Consider the following 20305-nt stretch of genomic DNA (forward strand, 5'->3'; position numbering starts at 1 on the left):
TCTTAATAAAAATTTGTGGCAAGTAAAAAATGCATTTTCAAAGCAAATAAGACCATTAAGTTAACTTCTGCACAATTCCAGACAGAGACCAGACTTGCTTAAAATAAGACACACTATAAAGCAACTTGAAAAGAGATAAAGCTAAAGATTTGCTTTTCTATATTTTAAGGTTAACTCCAAAAAATTTTTTAAAACCTGCTTTTTAAAAAAATAAGTCACTGTTATAAACTATTTAACCCACAATAAAAAAAATTTAAATAAATAAATAAAGTCATTAGCTTCCAAACAATAATAAAAAACTACAATTTTAAGTTTTTAATTAGACCCCAAACCAGAATTTGTAGCTGATATCCATATACACAAACAACTCTCAACAAGAAGAACAAAAGAGCTATTTTCCGGTATTAATTGCATCAGCTAATAAATAACAGAACTAAATCAACACATTTCACAAAGAGTTCAATTACACAACAAGCACATCAAGGCAGGGATCAACTTTTCTTCAGCAACTATATGACAGCACTTATAAAGAAGCTACACCCAAATTTTTAAGTCTTTAAAACAGTAAAACCACTCCAATTAATAGTTAAAACAGGCATGCTCTATTAACACCCACAAATTTTCTGTGAATACCCAGTATCTATGAATAAAACACTAGTGCAATAGCTTACTAAAAGGACGGTGTAACGATCAACAGTGAGCAAATATCTTAAGCACTATCACAGTGCCTGGCATGTGATAATTGTATGGCAAATAAAAAGAAGAAAGCTTTAGAAAAGTTCACTATCAAAAGTAAAAGGAGAATTAACTAGTGAACCAAAATCCAAGTTACCATCTCACTTCCAGAAAATCTCTTTATGCCTTAAGTTATAGCTTTTAATATCAATAACATAATTTTACTTGGGTGTTACTGTATTTAAACAAATGTTGGTCTTGAAGGAAAAGTTTTATTTTATTTTTAACTAAAATTGTGAAAATAAGGCCTAGACTAATACGTCAGCAGAAAAGAATTGAGAGCTCAATAAGAAACACACACATACACATGAAAAATTGGTATATAACAAGCGGCATTACAAATCAGTGGAGAAAGAATGAACTATTGAATTCCTGGTGCCAGAGTAACTGACTATTCACCAGCCAAAAAAAAAAAAACACAGGAAAGGGGGCAAGGGGGGGTAAAAAAAAGACATCCTATGGTAAGCGCAGCCTCTAAGATGGACCTAAACATATTTCTATTTTTCAAGGTGATAAAATACTAACACTAAGAAGCTATAAAGTTAAAGATATATATATTGTAGTCTGTAGAGCAAGCACTAAAAAAAGAGAAACAAAAAAATACATAAAAATGGAATTCTAAAAAAAATTCTTCTTCGAGTTTCCAGTCCCCATGTAAGGAGCCTGGAAGTCATGACTCAGTCCTAATACCAAGTAAAAAGCTGAGTGAACTGAAAACTCAACAACTCTTCTCAGATCTGTAAAAGAAGGGAAGCCACACTGCAAACTGCTGCCCCCCAAACTGGGGAGATACAGGTAAATACAGACAATCACAACTTACCACAGCAGAAACTCACAAGCTGAAACCTCCAAGAGAAAGAGAGCCAGGAGAGGAAAACCTGAACTGTAATTGATGAATAGCAGGAGGCTTAGTGTGAACAAGTCAGAGAGTTAAAAATTCCAGGAGTACTCAGTCATAAGGGGGCCCCCCACTTTTGTGGTTTTATCTCCAGGAGCTTGACTAAGTTCTCAAGTAAATATCAGAGAAAAATTTCCTTGTGCTTCCAAGCAGGGGGTGGGGAAAAGGAAGCGTTCTGCAATAAGCCAGAGCACTCTGTTCCTAACAAGGCTTGCCCTCAGGAGAAACCAGTTAACCAGACCCCAACCTGCTGAGGTATTATGAGAGCCTAACTGACCCGGGGAAGGGAAATACCCCACTCCAGCCGGCTCTAGAATTCCACATGGAAGAAGTGACATACCCAACTCCAGCACACTCTAGCCATCCTGCCCCACCAAAGGCGAGGGGAAACACTGAGAAACATAGTTCAGAGCCTAGAGGCATAGGCTCACTGAGAGACTGAGACCTAATCTAAGGACTAAAGAACACTTCCCCTTCCCCCACACCTCACCACCATATTACTAAAGGCCTATTTACAACAGTTCCTTTTACCTGGTACATCATATCTGGCCATCTAGAAAAAATTACAAGGAAAACAAAAAGGCAAAAAACACTATTTGAAGAGACAGAGCAAGCATCAGAACCAGACACAGCAGGGATGTTGGAATTATCAGGCAAGGAATTTAAAACAACAAAGATTACTATGCTGAGGGATAAAGTAGAGAGCATGTAAGAACAGATGAGCAATGTAAGCAGAGAGAGAGAAATCCCAAGAAAGAACTATAAAGAAAAGAAACTATAACAGAAATGAAGAACGCCTTTGATGGGATTACTAGTAGACTGAATATAGCTGAGGAAAGAATCTCTGAGCTAGAGGATATATCAGCAGAATCCTTGAAAGCTGGAAAGCAAAGAGAAGAAACACTGAAAAAAACAGAACAGAATATCCAATGACTGTGGACAACTACAAAGGTTCAACATACGCATAATAGGAATAGCAGAAAGGGAAAAAAAAATGAAAGGAAGAAATATCTGAAACAATAATGACTCAGAATTTTCCCAAATTAATGTCAGACACCAAACCACAGATCCAGGAAGCTCAGAGAACACCAAGCAGGATAAATGTCAAAAGAAAAAACTACACCTAGTCATATCATATTCAAACTACAGAAAATCAAAGATAAGGAAAAATCCTGAAAGAAGCCAGAGGAAAAATACACCTTACATGTATGTAGAGGAACGAAGTTAAGAATTACATCTGACTTCTCCTTAGAAACCATGCAAAAAGAGAGTGGAGTAAAACATTTCAAGTACTGAGAGAAAAAAACCACCAACCTAGAATTCAACCCTGCGAAATTATCCTTCAAAAGTGAAAGACAAATAAAGAGTTTATCAGACAAAAATTGACAGAATTCGCTGAGAGACCTGCTCTGCAAGAAATATTAAATGCTAAATGTTCTCTAGAGAGAGGGAAAATCATACAGATCACAAACTGGTCTACATAAAGAAAGGCAGAGCACCAAAGAAAGAATAAGTGAAAGTAAAATAAAAAATTTTATCTTTCTTATTAACTGCTTTAATAGATAAGTTTGTTCAAAATAATAAAATATTTGATTATGTACAGTTACATATATATATATAATGTGTGTATTTGAATATATATATATGCTAGTATATGCTTATATGTAAATGAAGTGAATGACAGCAATGATACAAGGGACAGGAGGAAGGAATTAGAACTATCTAGTTATTATAAGGTACTCTTACTACCAATCAAGGCATATAGTGTTATTTGAAAGCACACTTGCATTAGTTGTATATGTATTGCAAAAAAACTAGGGTAATCACTAAAATAAAGTAAAAGAAGAAGTAAAACTGATATGCTAAGAAAGGAGAGAAAGAACCATATAAAATGTTCAATTTAAACCACAAAAGGCAGAATAAGAGTGGAAGACAAAAACTGGAACAAAAAACAAGAGCAAGAAAAACACTAATGAACATGGTAGATGATAATCCAACTATATCAATAATCACTTCAAATGTCAATGGTCTAAATACACCAATTAAATGACAGAGGTGGTCAGAGTTGATCAAAATACACAACCCAACTATATGTCATCTACAAGAAACCCAATTTAAATATAAAGACATACATAGATTAAAATAAATAAGCATACAAGGAGTGATGTCACCATCATGGCAGAGAGAACTTGCCCCGGACTCTCTCTCCTCCAACATACAAGGAAAAGGGGCAGCCATACTCCAAAAGAGGACAACCTAACACAACACAAAAAACGTCAGAGACACACGCAGCCACACGATGGATGGTAGAGAGGTTGGAGCCCCCCTCAGAGGAGCTGGGATAGGGTAAGAGAGATCTTCACTCCCTCCCCTAAAGACTTCGATCCACAACCGCGGGAGGCACCATGAGGGAAGGAATGGGGGAGAGGACGCTCATTTGTGAGAACAAGGACTCCCTAGGACCCTTGAAGCCTAGAGGGAAGCCCTCTAACAGGGCAAAAGCTTTCGCCGGGGGTGACCTCATCAAGCCACCACCCCAGGAGACTAGATAGTGAGAGCGAGAAAGCCCAGAGAGCAAGCAGGGGAAAGCACCCCTCCCCCCACCCACCCCACACCCGCTCCAACACAGGGCATCTCGGCTGAAGGTGGAGGGCTCAGATTATGCGCTCTCGACCCCACCCAGTGGCGATAACTGCAACCAAACAATATCAGAATGCGTAAGACCCGACCTACCTCCTCTAACAACATCAAACACTATATCAAATCTCCAGACCAGAGAGAAAATGACAAGTACCCAGAATTCAGTCCTGAGGACACAGAAATATGTAATCTAAATGACAATGAAGTCGAAACAGCCATCATCAAAAAATTGAGGTAAAAGAGAATGTAGAGAAACAATTCAACAAGTTTAGGAGCTACTTCACAAAAGAGATTAAAACTATAAAGAAGAATAAGCGTAGGAAAAAATGCTCCACAACATACATCCAACAAGGAACTGAAAATTAAAACAACAAGATACCACCACACACCTATTAGAACGGCCAAAATTCAGAACACAGATAACGCTAAATGCTGCCAAGGATGTGAAACAACAGAAACTCTCATTCATCACTGATAGGAATGCAAAATGGTACAGCCACTTGGGAAGACAGCTTCAAGGTTTCTTACAAAATTAAACATACTCTTACTATATGGTCCAACAATCACACCCCTTGGTAATTTCCCGAAGGGGTTGAAAACTTATGTCCACACAAAAACCTGCACATGGATGTTTACAGCAGCTTTATTCATAATCGCCAAAACTTGGAAGCAACCAAGACATCTTTCAATAAGTCAACAAATAAATGAACTGTGGTACATCCAAACAATGGAATATTATTCAGTGCTAAAAAAAGCAAAGACCTATCAAGCCATGAAAGGAAACTTAAAAAAACTTAAAGCCCTATTACTAATTAAAAGAAGCCAATCTGAAAAGCCTACATACTATAGGATTCTAACTGTACAACACTGTGGAAAAGGTAAAACTATGGAAAGAGTAAAAAGATCAGTCAGTGGTTACCAGGGATTTGGGGGAAGGAGGAATGAATAGGCAAGCACAGAGGATTTTTAGGACAGTGAAATTACTCCGCATGATATAATGGTTGATACATGTCATTAGACATTTGTCCAAACTCATAAAACATACAACATCGAGTGAACCCTAATGTAAATTATGGATTTGGGAAGAAAATGATGTATCAGTGTAGGTTCATCAACTGTAACAAATGTACCGCTCTGTTGGGGATACTGATCATCAGGAAGGCTATGAAGGGGCAGGGGATATGCAAGAACTTGTTGAACCTTCCTCTCAATTTTGCTTTGAAATTAAAACTACTCCCAAAAGATAGTCTTAAAAAAAGGGGGGGTGGGGGACAATTGAAAAAAAAAGTAATACATAGTGTCACCTTCTATAGAAAATAAAAATTCAAATAATGGAAAAGAAAGCAGGAAAAAGAACAGAGAAAGAAAAATGGAAAACAAATAAAATGGTAGACCTAATCTAGCCACATCAATAAATACACCAAATATTAATGGACTAAATCCAATCAAAAGGCAAAAATTACCAGAACAGATTCAAAAAATCAAGACCCAACTACATGCTATTTGCAAAAAATACACCATAAATATAAAGACATAGGTGCTTGAAATTAATTGGAAAGAAAAATATATACTATGCCAACAGTAAGTAAAAGGCAGCTGGAATAGTAATAAAACAGAATTCAGAACAAAGAGAATTATCTTAGCTACAGAGGAACACTTTTTATTATTTTATATTGATAAAAGTTTCAGTGAATCACAAAGAAATGGCAATCATAAATGGGTATATACCAATAAACTCTTCACAGAAACTGAAAGCATTAATGAGAGAAACAGACAAACTCAGAAGCACAGCTGGGGATTTTAACACCTTTCTCTCAGCAAATGATAAAACCAGACAAAAAATTAGTAATGACATAGGTCAGTAAGTAGTTCTCAACAAAGAAGAACTATACTGTCCCACAGGGATATGTTTCCCATGAAACATTATTTGTGGTCTCAATTTGGTGAGGATGGGAATGGAATGCCAAAGGTATGTATGAGTACAATGCACAGGACAGCCTTCCCCAAAATAAAGAATTATCTGGCCCAAAACATGTCAATAGTGCCAAGACTGAGAAACTAGGCAAATGCAAGGAAAAAGAAAGAAAACTAGGGGCTGGCCCTGTGGCCAAGTGGTTAGGTTCACACGCTCTGTGGTGGCCCAGTGTTTGCTGGTTCAGATCCTGCGCACAGACATGGCACTGCTCATCAGACCATGCTGAGGCAGCATCCCACATACCACAACCAGAAGGACATACAACTAGAATATACAACTATGTACTGGGGGAATTTGGGGAGAAGAATAAGGAAAGAAGAATTGGTAACAGATGTTAGCTCAGGTGCCAATCTTCAAAAAAGAAGATACGTAAAACACTCAAGCCAAAAGGCATTAAATGAACTGAAGAATATACTTTATAATGCTAGGAATTCCACCTCAAAATTAAGATACAATCTGCAAAACATAATTTATAGCATAGATCTTATGTCTATCTATCAACCTTTGAACTCCAATAAAAGAGGATGCACCATTTTTTCAAGTCTTCATAAAAATCACAAAAATTGGGCACAAATTAAGCCACAAAGAAAACTTTATTAAGTTTCATACAGAGGAACCACTACAAACAACATTCTCAAATAAGAACGCAATAAAACTATAAATTAAGCTTTCTACTAAATAATTCTTATATCAAAGGAGAAATACAAACTAAAATTGCAGAATCTCTAGAAAATGCTGATAATGAAAATATTACATATCAGGATCTATTGGATATAATTAAGCAGTGATCAGAAGAATATTCACAGCCTTAAATAGTTATATAAATACAACTTAAAGAATGAAAAGAAATAAGCATCAGGGGCTGGCCCCGTGACCTAGTGCTTAAGTTTGACATGCTGCATTTCAGGGACCCAGGTTTGGTTCCCAGGCATGGATCTACCCCACTCATTGGCAGCCATGCTGTGGCAGCGACCCACATAGAAAATAGAGGAAGACTGGCACAGGTGTTAGCTCAGGGTGAATCCTCCTCAGCAAAAATAAATAAATAAATAAGCATCAAACTAAAAAGGTTTTAAAAAAGAAAGGAAATTAGACAAGAGAAAATAGAAGGAAGGAAAAAACAACAAAAACAAGAATTGAAATAGAAAACCAAAACACAGAACTAATAAACAAGATTCATTAAAAAACAAAATCAATAAAATTACTAGCTAACATGATAAAAAAGGGAAATGGCACAATTATACAAAATAAATAAGTTGAGAAACAACCATTGAAAACATAAAATTCAATCAAATCATAACAGACTACTTTGTACAACACCACGCAAATAAATATAAAAATCTTTATAAAATGGATAATTTCTGGAAAATTAATAATTTTTAAGAGATGGATAACTTTCTAGCAGTCAGAGAAAGTTACTAAAACTCTTTCTCTAGTGAATGAGTTGAAAGTTTAAACAGACCAATGTACACACAGGAAACTGAAAACTTTTTCTAAGAACAACCACATCCAAAAGAGTCACCATATGCAGGAGGTTTCACAGAGGAACGGCCAAATACTTAAAGGCCAGAATATTCACTGCTATTTAAATTATTCCAGAGCAAGAAAAAGAGGAAGAAAACTTATGAAATATTTTATGAAGTAAATATGACACTGACACTCAAACCTGATAAAGAATACACACACACAATGACACAAATAGTGATATCATGATGAACTGAGGTTCATTCCTGCAAAGCAAGGATTGCAGAATGTCAGGAAATCCATTCACCTAATTCACCATAAACAACATTTGTACTGAAAAGATCTGGTGATTACCACTTTAATCACATAATCAAAGTTGGAACCATTTGGAACTATGGCCCTCCTGTTGACTTCAGCATCGTCTATCAAGTATATTCTTACCAAGAATATACAAAGGAGAAAGGAAAGTCTCTTGAATAAATGGTGCTGGGAAAACTGGCCTGCCACATGCAAAAGAGTGAAAGTAGACATCATTCATACCATACACTAAAATTAACTCAAAAGGCATTAAAGACTTGAAGGTAAGATCTGAAACCATAAAACTCCTAGGAGAAAATACAGACAGTACACAGTACACTATTTGACATTGGTCTTAGCAGCATCTCTTTGAATACCATGTCTACTAAGGCAAGGGGGAAAAAATATATTAACAAATGGAACTACATCAGACTAAAAAGCTTCTGCAAGGCAAAGGAAACCATGAACAAAAAAAAGACAACCCACCAACAGGGAGAAAATATTTGCAAATCACATATCTGACAAGGCGTTAATCTCCAAGATTCATAAAGAACTCACACAACTCAACAACAGAAAAACAACCCCATCACAAAACGGACAGAGGATATACACAGACATTTTTCCAAAGAAGATGTACAGATGGCCAAGAGACACATAAAAAGATATTCAATGTCACCAATTATTAGGGAAATGCAAATCAAAACTACAATGAGATATCACCTTACACCGGTCAGAATGGCTATTATTACTAAAACAAAAAATAACAAATGTTGGAGAGGATGTGGAGCAAAGGAAATCCTCACGCACTGCTCATGGGCACGCAAATTGGCGCAGCTACCACGGAAAACAGTATGGAGATTTCTCAAAATATTAAAAATAGAAGTACCATATAATCCAGCTATCCCACTACTGAGTATTTATCCAAAGAAGTTGAAATCAACAATCCAAAGAGATTTACGCACCCCTATGTTCACTGGCGTATTATTCACAATAGCCAAGACATGGAAGCAACCCAAGTGCCCTTCTATGGATGAATGGATAAAGATGTTGTATATATATATACAATGGAATACTACTCAGCCATAAGAAAAAGACAAAATTGTCCCATTGCAACATCCCTTCAGGGTATGATTTTAAGTAAAATAAGCCAGACAGAGAAAGACAAATACTGCATGATTTCACTCATATGTGGAAGATAAACAAATACATGGATACAAAGAACAGATTAGTGGTTACAAGAGGGGAAGGGGGCTGCGGGGGTGGGAGAAAGGGGTAAAGACGCATATGTATGGTGACGGACAAAAATTAGACTATTGGTGGTAAGCACGATAAAGTCTATACAGAAATTGATCATGTACACCCAAAATTACACAATATTATAAACCATTATGATCTCAATAAAATAACTGAAAAAAAAGAATGTTTAATCTGAATCTAATGAAGTCTTTAGACCCAACTTCAAGTTTACAAGAAACAGATGAGATAAATGAGCCAATGAAACAATTCCATGAGGAAAAAATACAGAAAAAATCAAAAATGTTTTACATACAACAAAACAACTGGCCTGGTCACATCAATAAGTCAATGCTATGGGGGGAAAAGGCAGGAAGATTAACCTAGATTAAAAGAAAAGAAATACAACACCATACAAAAACTATGACTGGATTCTGGTTCAAAAAAACAGCTGTAAAGCATTTTAGGACAATATGGACTAGATGGTATCAGGGAACGAATGTTAATTTTCTTACGTGAAGTCACAGTGTTATAATTATGTAGGAAAGTCTCCTTATTTTAGAATATGCATGCTGAAGTATGTAGCAGTAAAGTGTCATGATGTCTACAATGTACTTCCATATGGTTCATAAACACACACACAAAAAAAACCATACATACATATACATATAATCACATAGAAAAAAAGTAAAAATGACAACATGTTAACAGCTGTTGACTCCAGATGATGGTTACAGAGGTGTTCATTTCAACATTTTCTGTTACAAAGTAAGCAAATAACTTGAAAAATGCTCATATTACTCAAGTGCTAAAAATAAATAAATCATAGCAAACTTGGTTTAAACCATCTTCAAAGGCTTAATAAACATAAATAATAATATTACTATAAAACTAAATTTTCCACTAAAGATTTGAAAACTGTAAAACATATATGGAAATATTTCTCATCCCTTGACTGTAATAAATGATAAACAAAAAAAAATTCTAGTTGGGGTAGGGGACAGCAAATCAGTTCTATTAAACACGTAGATATGTAAAATTTTACCTGCTTTTTCTTTCAATTAGAATGGCCACATAAGATGCTGGCAGAGCGGCACCAAAGCCAGGACTCCATGAGTAGAATTTTCCAAGTATCTTCCTGTAATTCAAATTTAGAATGTTTGTGTGAAATTTCTAGTTGGTGATTTCAGTTATTATGAATAGAGAAAAAGTTCCCCTTCTCAATCCACCCTCTGTCTAAATGACTCACAGCACCTCAAATTCAACATGTTCAAAACCAAACTCATTGTCTCTCTCCCCTCTCCCCGTGAACTTGTTCTCTCTCCTCTATTTTCCTAGCTTAAAGCATCAACAACCACCTATGTGTGACACTTTGAGACATCCTTGGCTTTTCCTTCTCCCGTACCCTATACATTAAATCATTCCCTTACATTTTTCCATATACAATTTCTCTCTCAAATTCCTCTCCAACCTGCTGCCCCTCCCTTAGGTAGGTCCCTCACCATCTCTTGTTCAGACTACAACAAGAGCAAACTAATAGGGGTCTCTCCTTCCAATAATTTAGTCAGTCATATTCATTCAGACATTGCCTGGATCCAACATTGCTCACTATGTAAACCCTCTATGTTTTCAGTTTCCTTATCTATCAAATGGGAATAATAATATTACTTATCTCAGAGAGCTGCCATGAGGACTACATGAGATATTCCCAGCACCATGCACAGCACAGAGAAAGTACTCAGAAAATGTTCGCTGTTATTACAATTATTACTATAATTACTATTTTTTAACACATGATAGATATTCAACAAATGTCTCTCCTTCTTTGCTTCTACAGCCCTTGATAACTTTCTCTTACAGCACTTACTAAATAAAGTATTTCATATTTTTTAATTATATCTATACCATTTTTCATTTACTAGAATAAGTCCCTTGAAAGTAAGAATCTGCATAGTGTCTCACACATTATAAATGGTCATTAGCTGTTTGGGTTTTTAAATGGAAAAGTAAAAAAGTAAATTTGGAGATGTTAGGCTGATTTTTTTTCCTTTCAAAGACATGTTCCTAAAAAAGGGAAAAGCAGTACATAAAAATTACAAGAAATTATCTGAACAAAGTTGGTCAATTGCTAAATGATGCATTATTATAGGAAGAAATATAAATACACACAGATAAGGATGAAGAATCAGAGAGGAAATGAGCTTTTTAATTGAAGCTTAGCTTTAAAAGAATTAGAAAATCTGGGGCTGGCCCCATGGCCGAGTGGTTAAGTTCGCACGCTCTGCTTAGGCAGCCCAGGGTTTCCCCAGTTTGGATCCTGGGTGCAGACATGGCACCGCTCATCAGATCATGCTGAGGCGGCATCCCACATGCCACAACTAGAAGGACCCACATGTAAAAATACACAACTATGTACCAGGGGGCTTTGGGGAGAAAAAGGGAAAATAAAACCTTAAAAAAAAAAGAATTAGAAAATCTACTGAGCATACATAATCTGGGTATTTCCAAAATGAAGGACATCAGAAACCTTCTGCGTGAGAAGACAGGAGGTGGTTCTTCCTCCAATATAAAATCCACAAAGGACTGAAGTGACTGAGGGTAAAAATTAAAGGAAAATAACTCAATGAGTCAGTTACAAGAGGCACACAAATGTTACTTTATTACAAGTATTTTATGTTTCCATACTTAACCAAACAGGCTCATAGAACATAAAGAAAGATGCTGTAATAGCAATTTATTATTATTGCAATTTTTGGAACCTAATTATCTTATAACTTTATTTTTAGAGCTTTAACAAGTATTAGAAACTTTCCAGGGACCACATGACAAAGAGTTTCTTACACAGATTTTTAAGTCAATTTAAAGGCATGCTGTCATATCATAAACCTTATAAATTGTATTCTGCATAATCTAAGCTTATAAATAATAATGTTCTAAGGGGAAAACATCTGTAAAATAGATTTGGAAATTATATTTTAATTGCAGTTAAAATATACCTGCAGAACTACTTTGGGCACCACTAACTGGGTAACACCAATACAAGGATAATGTGAAGTTACTATTTTAACTTGACAAGACTAAAAAAAAAAACTCATTTGGGTTTTCAACAATCAATGGGGAAAAAGATAAAAAGTAAGTATCTAATAAACATGTTAGGTATATCACAGCACTAAGAAATGAATTCTAAATGCATGTATATTATATGAAGCATGTGACAGATAATGTATGTAAGACTGAATCAGAAACAAAAGTTTCATCAGTAGGATATGCCAGAAGTTAACTTACTATTTTACATATAAACAAGAGCATTTTATAGTCCCTTTAAAGTCTGTTTGCTGCATATGGACCTAACCTGTATCATGGACAGCTGGTCTGAATTCCTGATTTATGAAATTGAAAAGCTAAGAAATCCTTATCAACAACTTGGTAAATAGAGCAGGCCTCAAAAAATGTCTGATACATTAAAGCACTTTTACCACATAATCACAGCAATAATTTGAAGTTTATATTACATCTTTAGACCAAGAAGCCCACAACTCGATTTTATAAGCTTTCTTTGAGATAAATAAGTGTCATTTCACAAAGAAAAAAACATACAATCAGTGACCCGCACATTTTTATCAACATCTGTCTGTTTCAGTTTCAACAAAGGAATGTGAATTAACCTCCAGTGGCGATTCTGAGTACCAACCTTAAAATGCAAAAGAAAGCCATATATAAGGCCCCATTAGCGGTCAGAAACGACGCAGATTGTAGGATCTCAGGGAGCAGCTTGTGTAAATAATAGTCTAATTTTCGTTTCCGGAGAATTGCTGCAATCTGGAAAGAGAAAGGCTTTTTTGTTTAATCCAACCAATTTTTCCCACTTAAACTAGCTCTTCCGTGGAAGCTCCTGAAAAATAGCACATATTTTAAAATGAAAGTGAAAACTCTAGTATTTTACTGGCTACTTTAGGAAAACACAATTTCTGAGACAGAAAAGAAGACACTTTGACTGAAGGTCTAATGGGTAAAATACACACAAAGAAATGATAACACGGGTCACGTGATGAGCAAACGCCAAATGCTGAGGTAAATATTTATAACGCCTTAAAAAATTCTTAAACCGAAAGATAAAAAATATCTTTAAATGGAAAAAATAAAGTACAAATCAAATAGAAACTGAATGCTAAAACAAAACTACATTACAGGTATTATCAGCCTGGCTGTTAGAGACCCTCAGTGATAGAAACCATAGAAATTCTCAGTCATTCAAACATGACTACTTTGTGACAAAAACCACGTTAGGCATACAAAAAGTAAAAAAATAAAATTAATGATTTCTAGCCTACTGGAGCCCATAAAAAAAAATCTGAAAAACAAACACTGAGAATCTAGTATAATATAGGTAGGTACTGTGTGTTACCAGAACACAGAAACAGGAACAAGTTCCTGTAGAGAGGATCACAGAATTTTATCACAGAACTATTTTATAAAGAATATAACCTATGAGTCTTCATGACATTTTTAAAATTTAGATTGAAAACATATTTGTTTTTAGGGCTTTTTGTGCACGAACTTTAAAAAGAAGGGTTTCTAGATTAAAACAAAACAAATAAACAAAAAAGCCCCGAGATAACTTAGTAACAATTTTTAAAAATCAAGACATGAGGGGCCAGCCAGGCAGCATAGTGGTTGGGTTCACATGCTCCTCTTTAGCAGTCTGGGGTTCGCAGGTTGGGATCCTGGACACAGACCTATACACTGCTCATCAAGCCATGCTGTGGCAGCATCCTGCATGCAAAATAGAGGAGGATTGGCACAGAGGTTAGCTCAGTGACAATCTTCCTCAAGCAAAAAACAGGAAGATTAGGAACAGATGTTAGCTCAGGGCCAATCTTCCTCACCAAAAAAAAATCAAGACACGAAATCTAAGTATTTATTAAGTATACTATTAATGTTATAGGAAATAAAAAGAATATGAATCATAATATGATATGATAAGATATGGAGATATTCAAGAATGATTAGGTGTTAGTAATATGAGATAAAAGTGCCTTGGAAGTTTAGCAAAGAGTGGGTTTAATATAGGAGTAGGCAGCAGTTTCATTGAGAAGGGGCTACGAGAATAGTAGAATTCTCACACATCACCAGCAAGGAATACTTTTCCATCACAATGAAACAATATATCAAAGGAACAAAAGTTAGAACAACACAATTAGAGAATGAGGGAGGAGGTATAAGAAAGGGCAAGACTGACTTGGAGAAGACTAGAGAACTCTCCATTCACTCCTCACCATTCTAAAGATAACACTTCCCCTAAGGTCAGGAATGAACAAACCTAATGGCCTCTTCTCAGTTCTTTTCTTACTCCACCCCCTTGAAGCCCCTGAAACTGACCGTTTCCTACTTCATTCAATTAAACTGTTATTAAGAATTATGCCGTAGACAGGAAAATCAATTATGAATAAGATCTGATCCTTGCCTTCAAGGAACATAAAATCTTGATAGAGAAATTGACACATAAACAATAAACTAAAATACGGTGGTGTGGTAAATGCTACCCTAGAGGAAGAGGACGCATTTCTCACTCAGATCTCTACTCATTCTACATATACTCTCTCCATAGCATCATCTATCACCTCAAAGTAGTAATTCCTATTTAACTCCAATCTCTCCCCTAAATTTTTAATCCTCACTTCAAATGTCTATTGGACACGTCAACAAAGATGTACCACAGGCATCAAACAAGTCAGCATGTCCAAAGTAGAACCCATTATATTTCCCTAAAATGCTTTTACTTGTGAGTTTCCTACCTCAAGTAATAATAGCAGCACATCCACCTAATTACTTAGGAACAAAACACTGGTGTCATTTTCAATTACTCCCTGTTCCTCAACCATCTTATCAGTTCAAATGGTCTCTTAGTATCTTCATGTTTTGGAATGTAATGTCTCTTTCATTTTAGACGTAACAATGGGCAGAGTCTGGTACTCTGTTATACATTCAAGTAGTTACAGAAAGAAAAAATCCCCTCTGTTCCTGGAAACGAAGAAGCAAAACTGTACCTAGCAGATGACCTGATTGTCTACATAGAAAATCCCAAGCCATACACAACCAAAAAAACCCTCCTAGAACTAATAAGGCAGTTCAGTAAGGCCATAGAACACAAGATAAACATACAAAAATCATTCATATTTCTATATAAGAGCAATAAGCACATGGACACAAATTAAAATTACAATAGCATTTATAACTCCTCAAAAAAATGAAACACTGAGGGAAAAATCTACAATACTCATACAGGACTTCTATGCTGAAAACTACACAATGCTAATGAAAGAAATGCAAGATGTCAATAAATCTTCATGGATTGCAAGACTCAACATGGTAAAGATGTCAATTCTCCCCAAAATGATATATAGGTTTAATACAATTTGTATCACAATCCCAGAAAGCTTTTTGGAAATATAGACAAGATTATCCTGAAATTTATGTAGAAAAGCAAAGGAACTATAAGAGCTAAACCAACTTTGAAAAAGAGAATAAAGTGAGAGGAATAAGTCTACATGATTTCAAGACTTATTATATAGCTACAGCATCAGGCTTTGTGATATTGGCAGAAGGATAGACAAAGAGATTAATGAACTAGAATAGAGAACCTAGAAACACACGGACACAAATACATCCAACTGATGTTGGTGCAAAGGCAATCCTAAGGAGGAACGGCAGCCTTTTCAACAAATGGTGATGGAGCAAGTGGACATCCATAGGCTAACAAAAAAAAAAACCTTAACCTCAACCTAAGTCCCACACTTTATATAAAAATTAATTCAAAATGGATCATGGCTTTTAGGGAAAAAAATTGGAGAAAATCTCAGGGATCTAAAGCTAGGCAGAGTTCTCAGGCATGACACCAAAAGCACAATTCATAAAAGGAAAAATTGTAAATTACACTTCAAAATTAAAACTTTTTCTCTATGAAAGACTTACTAAGAAAACAAAAACACTAGCTACATAATAGGAGAAAATATCCAGCAAAGGACTAGTCTCTAGAATACGTAAAGAAATCTCAAAACTCAACAATAAAAAAAAAAAACCCAATTAGACAATGGCAAAAGATATAAACAGATATTTCACTGAAGAGGAATGCAAATGACAGATAAGCACATAGCCATTAAGGAAATATAAATTAAAACCATAATAAGCTACCACTATACAACCATCAGAATGGCTAAAATAAATACTGAAAACACCAAATGCTGACAAGGATGCAGAGAAATTAGATCAGTCATGCATTGTTGGGGGGAATGTGAAATGGCACGGCAATTCTAGAAAACAGTTTGATAGTTTCTTAAAAAACTAAACAAGCAACTATCATATGACGAAGCAATTGCTGTCTTGGGTGTTCATCCTAGAGAAATGAAAATGTATGTTCACACAAAATCTGTGCCCAAATTTCTACAGCAGCTTTGTTTATAATAGTCAAAAGCAGGAAACAACCCAAGACTTTTAAGAGGTGAATGGTTTAAAGAACTGCAGTGTATCAATACCATGGAATACTACTCAGCAATAAAAAGGAACAAACTAGTGATATATGAAACAATCTTCATAAATCTCCAGAGAAATATGCTGAGTGAAAAAGGCCTATCCCAGAAGACTACACACTGCATGATTCCATTTATATAACATTCTTGAAATAACAAAATTATAGAGTGAAACATAAATTAATGGTTGCCAGGGGTTAAGAGAAGGAGGGTAAGTGGGAAGGACATGGGTGTGGCTCTAAAAGGCCAACATGAGGGGTCCTTGTGGTGATGGGAATGTTCTGTATCTTGACTATATCAATGGCAATATTTCAGTTGTGAAATTTTACTATCATTTTGCAAGATCAGACCATTGGAGGAAACCAGATAAACAGTAGAGGGAATCACTCTATTATTTCCTACCATTGCATAAGAATCTACAATCATCTCAAAATAAAAAGTTCAATTACAAAAAAAAAACAATCATCCACAAGGCCAATGAGCATACAAAATACACTCAGCATCATTAGTCATCAGAGAATTGCACAATGAAATACCACTACACACGCACAAGAATGACTAAAATAAAAAGAACTGATAATACAAAGTACTGTTGGGAATGAAGTAACTGAAACTTCACACATTGCTGGTGGGAATGTAAAATTGCACGGTTATTTTGGGAAATCATTATCTAATGAAATTAAATGTGTACTTATTCTGCTATCCAGCAATTCCACTCCCAGGTATACACCCAAGAGAAATAAGTGCTTGTTTCCACCAAAAGTTACATTCATAGCACTATCTATAATTACAAATACTGCAAAACACCTAAGTGTCCATTAACAATAAACAGGATAATTTGTACATATTTGCAATATTGGTAGACCAAATTATACAGTGTATTCTGAGAAACAGGGGAAATCTGACACAAAACGTGGGAAATAACCTAGGACCTAAACATCACTGTGCTCTAATTCAGAGTTTCCAACCAGGGTTCACAAGTGGCCAAAATACTGATCCTCTCAGCAGCCTGGCTAGCCAGGCCAGCCCTAGGGTAACAAAGCAGGGTGACAACCATCTCAGTTTTCCTTAGCATGCCACACAATTATGATCATTTTCTATGAACAGCACAGAATGCTACAGTGTGAAAAAAGGTCAGAAAGCACTGATCTAATCAAATAACATAATAGTAATTGTAATAACCATTTAGTAATTGTAAGAGCACATGCACGTATGTATAAAATTGTTATCAGACATCATCAAACACCTCATATTTTATAGGAAAAATGTTGGGTAATGTTCATATGCTTTCACCAAGTAATTCCATGTTAATTAATTCCTTATGAATTTTCCAAATATGCACACACTCAGCTAAACACAAGGTGCAGAATAGCATGACGATTAAAATATATACCTTTATTTATTTATTTATTTATATTTACATAACCTAGTTTTAGAAGAGTTTTTCATGACCAGGAACAAATAAATCAAAACACATAAAGTGAAAGGACAAACTACAAAAACAATATTTTATAATGAACATATAAAACAAATACTAGAATGTTATGCACTGGTTATCTCTGAATGGTGGTAACAGATTATTTTAATTTTCTATTTGCTTTTTGGTATTTTCCAGATATTCTACAATAAACATTTGTAAAATTGGTGGGAGGGGAACAAGTATGAGAAAGTTGGGATTAATTACTATAGAAAAAACTCTGAATAACAGAAATAATCAGCAAGATAGAACACAAAATAATCAGGAGAAATTATTTTTAATCTTAGCTCTACAACTAACAACTTCTATAAAGGATACTTGTTTGGATGCTCTTTAGACTTCATTTTCCTCCTTTATTAAAGAAGTTGAACTAAATGACACAAGAGTGACATCAACAAGATGGCTCATTCCCTGCACTCATTCCCTCACAGAAACATCAATTTAAACAATAATCGACACATGAAAATACTTTCACAAGAACTAAGGATTCTAGATAAGCAATTATAGCACTTGGGTGGAGCATAGAAATAAAACCAGATCCATTGAGGAGGGTAGGAAAAACAATTTCACATTACCCACATCACCTGACCTCCAAGCCCAGGCAACCCAGCATGTAAAGAGACACCCACCCAATGGGGGAAGAAAAGTGATGTGAGCACCCAACTTTGCCGCAAACCCCAGCACCAGGCTGGCCTCAGTAACGCCAGGCATCAGGCCAGCCCACACGAACCCAGGATTCAGAGGAGCCCCTGTGGACTCAGGCTCCAAACCCATTCCAGCACCAGGCCAAGTCTCAAGAAACCAGGCTCCAGGCTTGCCCCGCGAACCCAGGCTTCAGGTCTAACACTGAAATCCCAGGCACCAGGCCTGCCCCATGGACCCAAGCATAAGGCCCACACCAGTGAACCCAGGTTCTAGGCCTGACCCCAGGCACAAGACCAACCTGCCTAAAGGCTCCAGCAGCAGGTCCACCCACAGACTCCAACAGCCCACCTAGAATCTCTGGACAGGCTTAAATGGTACAGGGCTTTCACTGAAGAAGCTAGAGTATAAAGACTGGAAGAGGTGCCTACTTCTTCAAATGCACACACACCAAAACAAGGCCACAAGAAACACAAATGATCAGGAAAACATGACACTAATAAAGGAACAAGGTAACGCACCAGTAACCAACCCTAAAGAAATAGAGTTCTATGAACAGCTAGACAAAGAATTTAAAAGAGTCATCTCAAAGAACCACAACAAGCTATAAGAGAAAACAGACAACTAAACAAAATCAGGAAAACAATATATGACCAAAATGAGAAGTTCAACAAAGAGATGGAAACTACAAAGAAAAAAAGAAAAAAGAAACAGAAATCCTAGACCTCAAAAACACAATGATTAAACTAAAAAAACTTCACAGACGGGTCCAACAACAGACACAATCAAGGTGAAGAAAAAAATCGACAGAGTTGTGTTGAACCCAAATACAGGTTACTTGAAATTACCCAAGCAGAGGAACAAAAAGAAAAAAAAACTGACAAAGAATGAAGAAAGCCTACAAGACATATGGGACATCAGTAAGTGAAATAATAAATGCATTGAGGGAATCTCCAAATAAAGAGAGAAAGAGAAAGCTTATTTAAAGAAATAATGACTGAAAACACCCCTAATCTGCCAAAGGAAATGGACATCCAGATCCATGAAGCCTGAAAAACCCCAAATAGATTAAATATAAAGAGATCTTCACCTAGATAAATTATAATCAAATTCTCAAAGACGAAGAGAATTTTGAAAACAGTAAGAGGAAAGCAACTTGTCAAATACAAAGAAATCCCAAAAGAATATTAGTGGATTTCTCAGCAGAAATCTTGCAGACCAGGAAAGAATGGGATAATACATTGAAAATGCTGATGGCAGTGGCAAGATGGACTAAACAAGATCCAACAATTTGTTGCCTCCAGGAAAACGCACCTCAGTTCTAATGACAAATACAGGTTCAGAGTGAAGGGGTGGAAGATGGTCCTCCAAGCTAATGGCAAACAAAAGAAAGCAGCTGTCGCAGTACTTGTATCAGA

General features: G+C 35.9%; 1 protein-coding gene and 1 long non-coding RNA gene across 3 annotated transcripts in view; one reads left to right on the forward strand and one right to left on the reverse strand.

Moving 5' to 3' along the window:
• TMEM135 (transmembrane protein 135) overlaps nucleotides 1–20305 on the reverse strand; it is a 232399-nt gene that overhangs the window by 184862 nt on the left and 27232 nt on the right. The window contains exons 2-3 of one of the 2 annotated variants that reach the window (XM_014868015.3): nucleotides 12934–13061; nucleotides 10288–10380 (exon numbers count right to left, since the gene is read on the reverse strand). In XM_014868015.3, coding sequence (XP_014723501.3) covers nucleotides 10288–10380; nucleotides 12934–13061 — 221 coding nt within the window. The remainder of the gene's footprint in view (nucleotides 1–10287; nucleotides 10381–12933; nucleotides 13062–20305) is intronic. The other variant, XM_070490477.1, reaches the window with a different exon arrangement.
• LOC139041121 (uncharacterized) overlaps nucleotides 1–20305 on the forward strand; it is an 80629-nt gene that overhangs the window by 46894 nt on the left and 13430 nt on the right. The window lies entirely within an intron of this gene.

The sequence above is a fragment of the Equus asinus genome, chromosome 20, assembly GCF_041296235.1.
Source record: "Equus asinus isolate D_3611 breed Donkey chromosome 20, EquAss-T2T_v2, whole genome shotgun sequence".
In the NCBI taxonomy this organism is placed as follows: domain Eukaryota; kingdom Metazoa; phylum Chordata; class Mammalia; order Perissodactyla; family Equidae; genus Equus; species Equus asinus.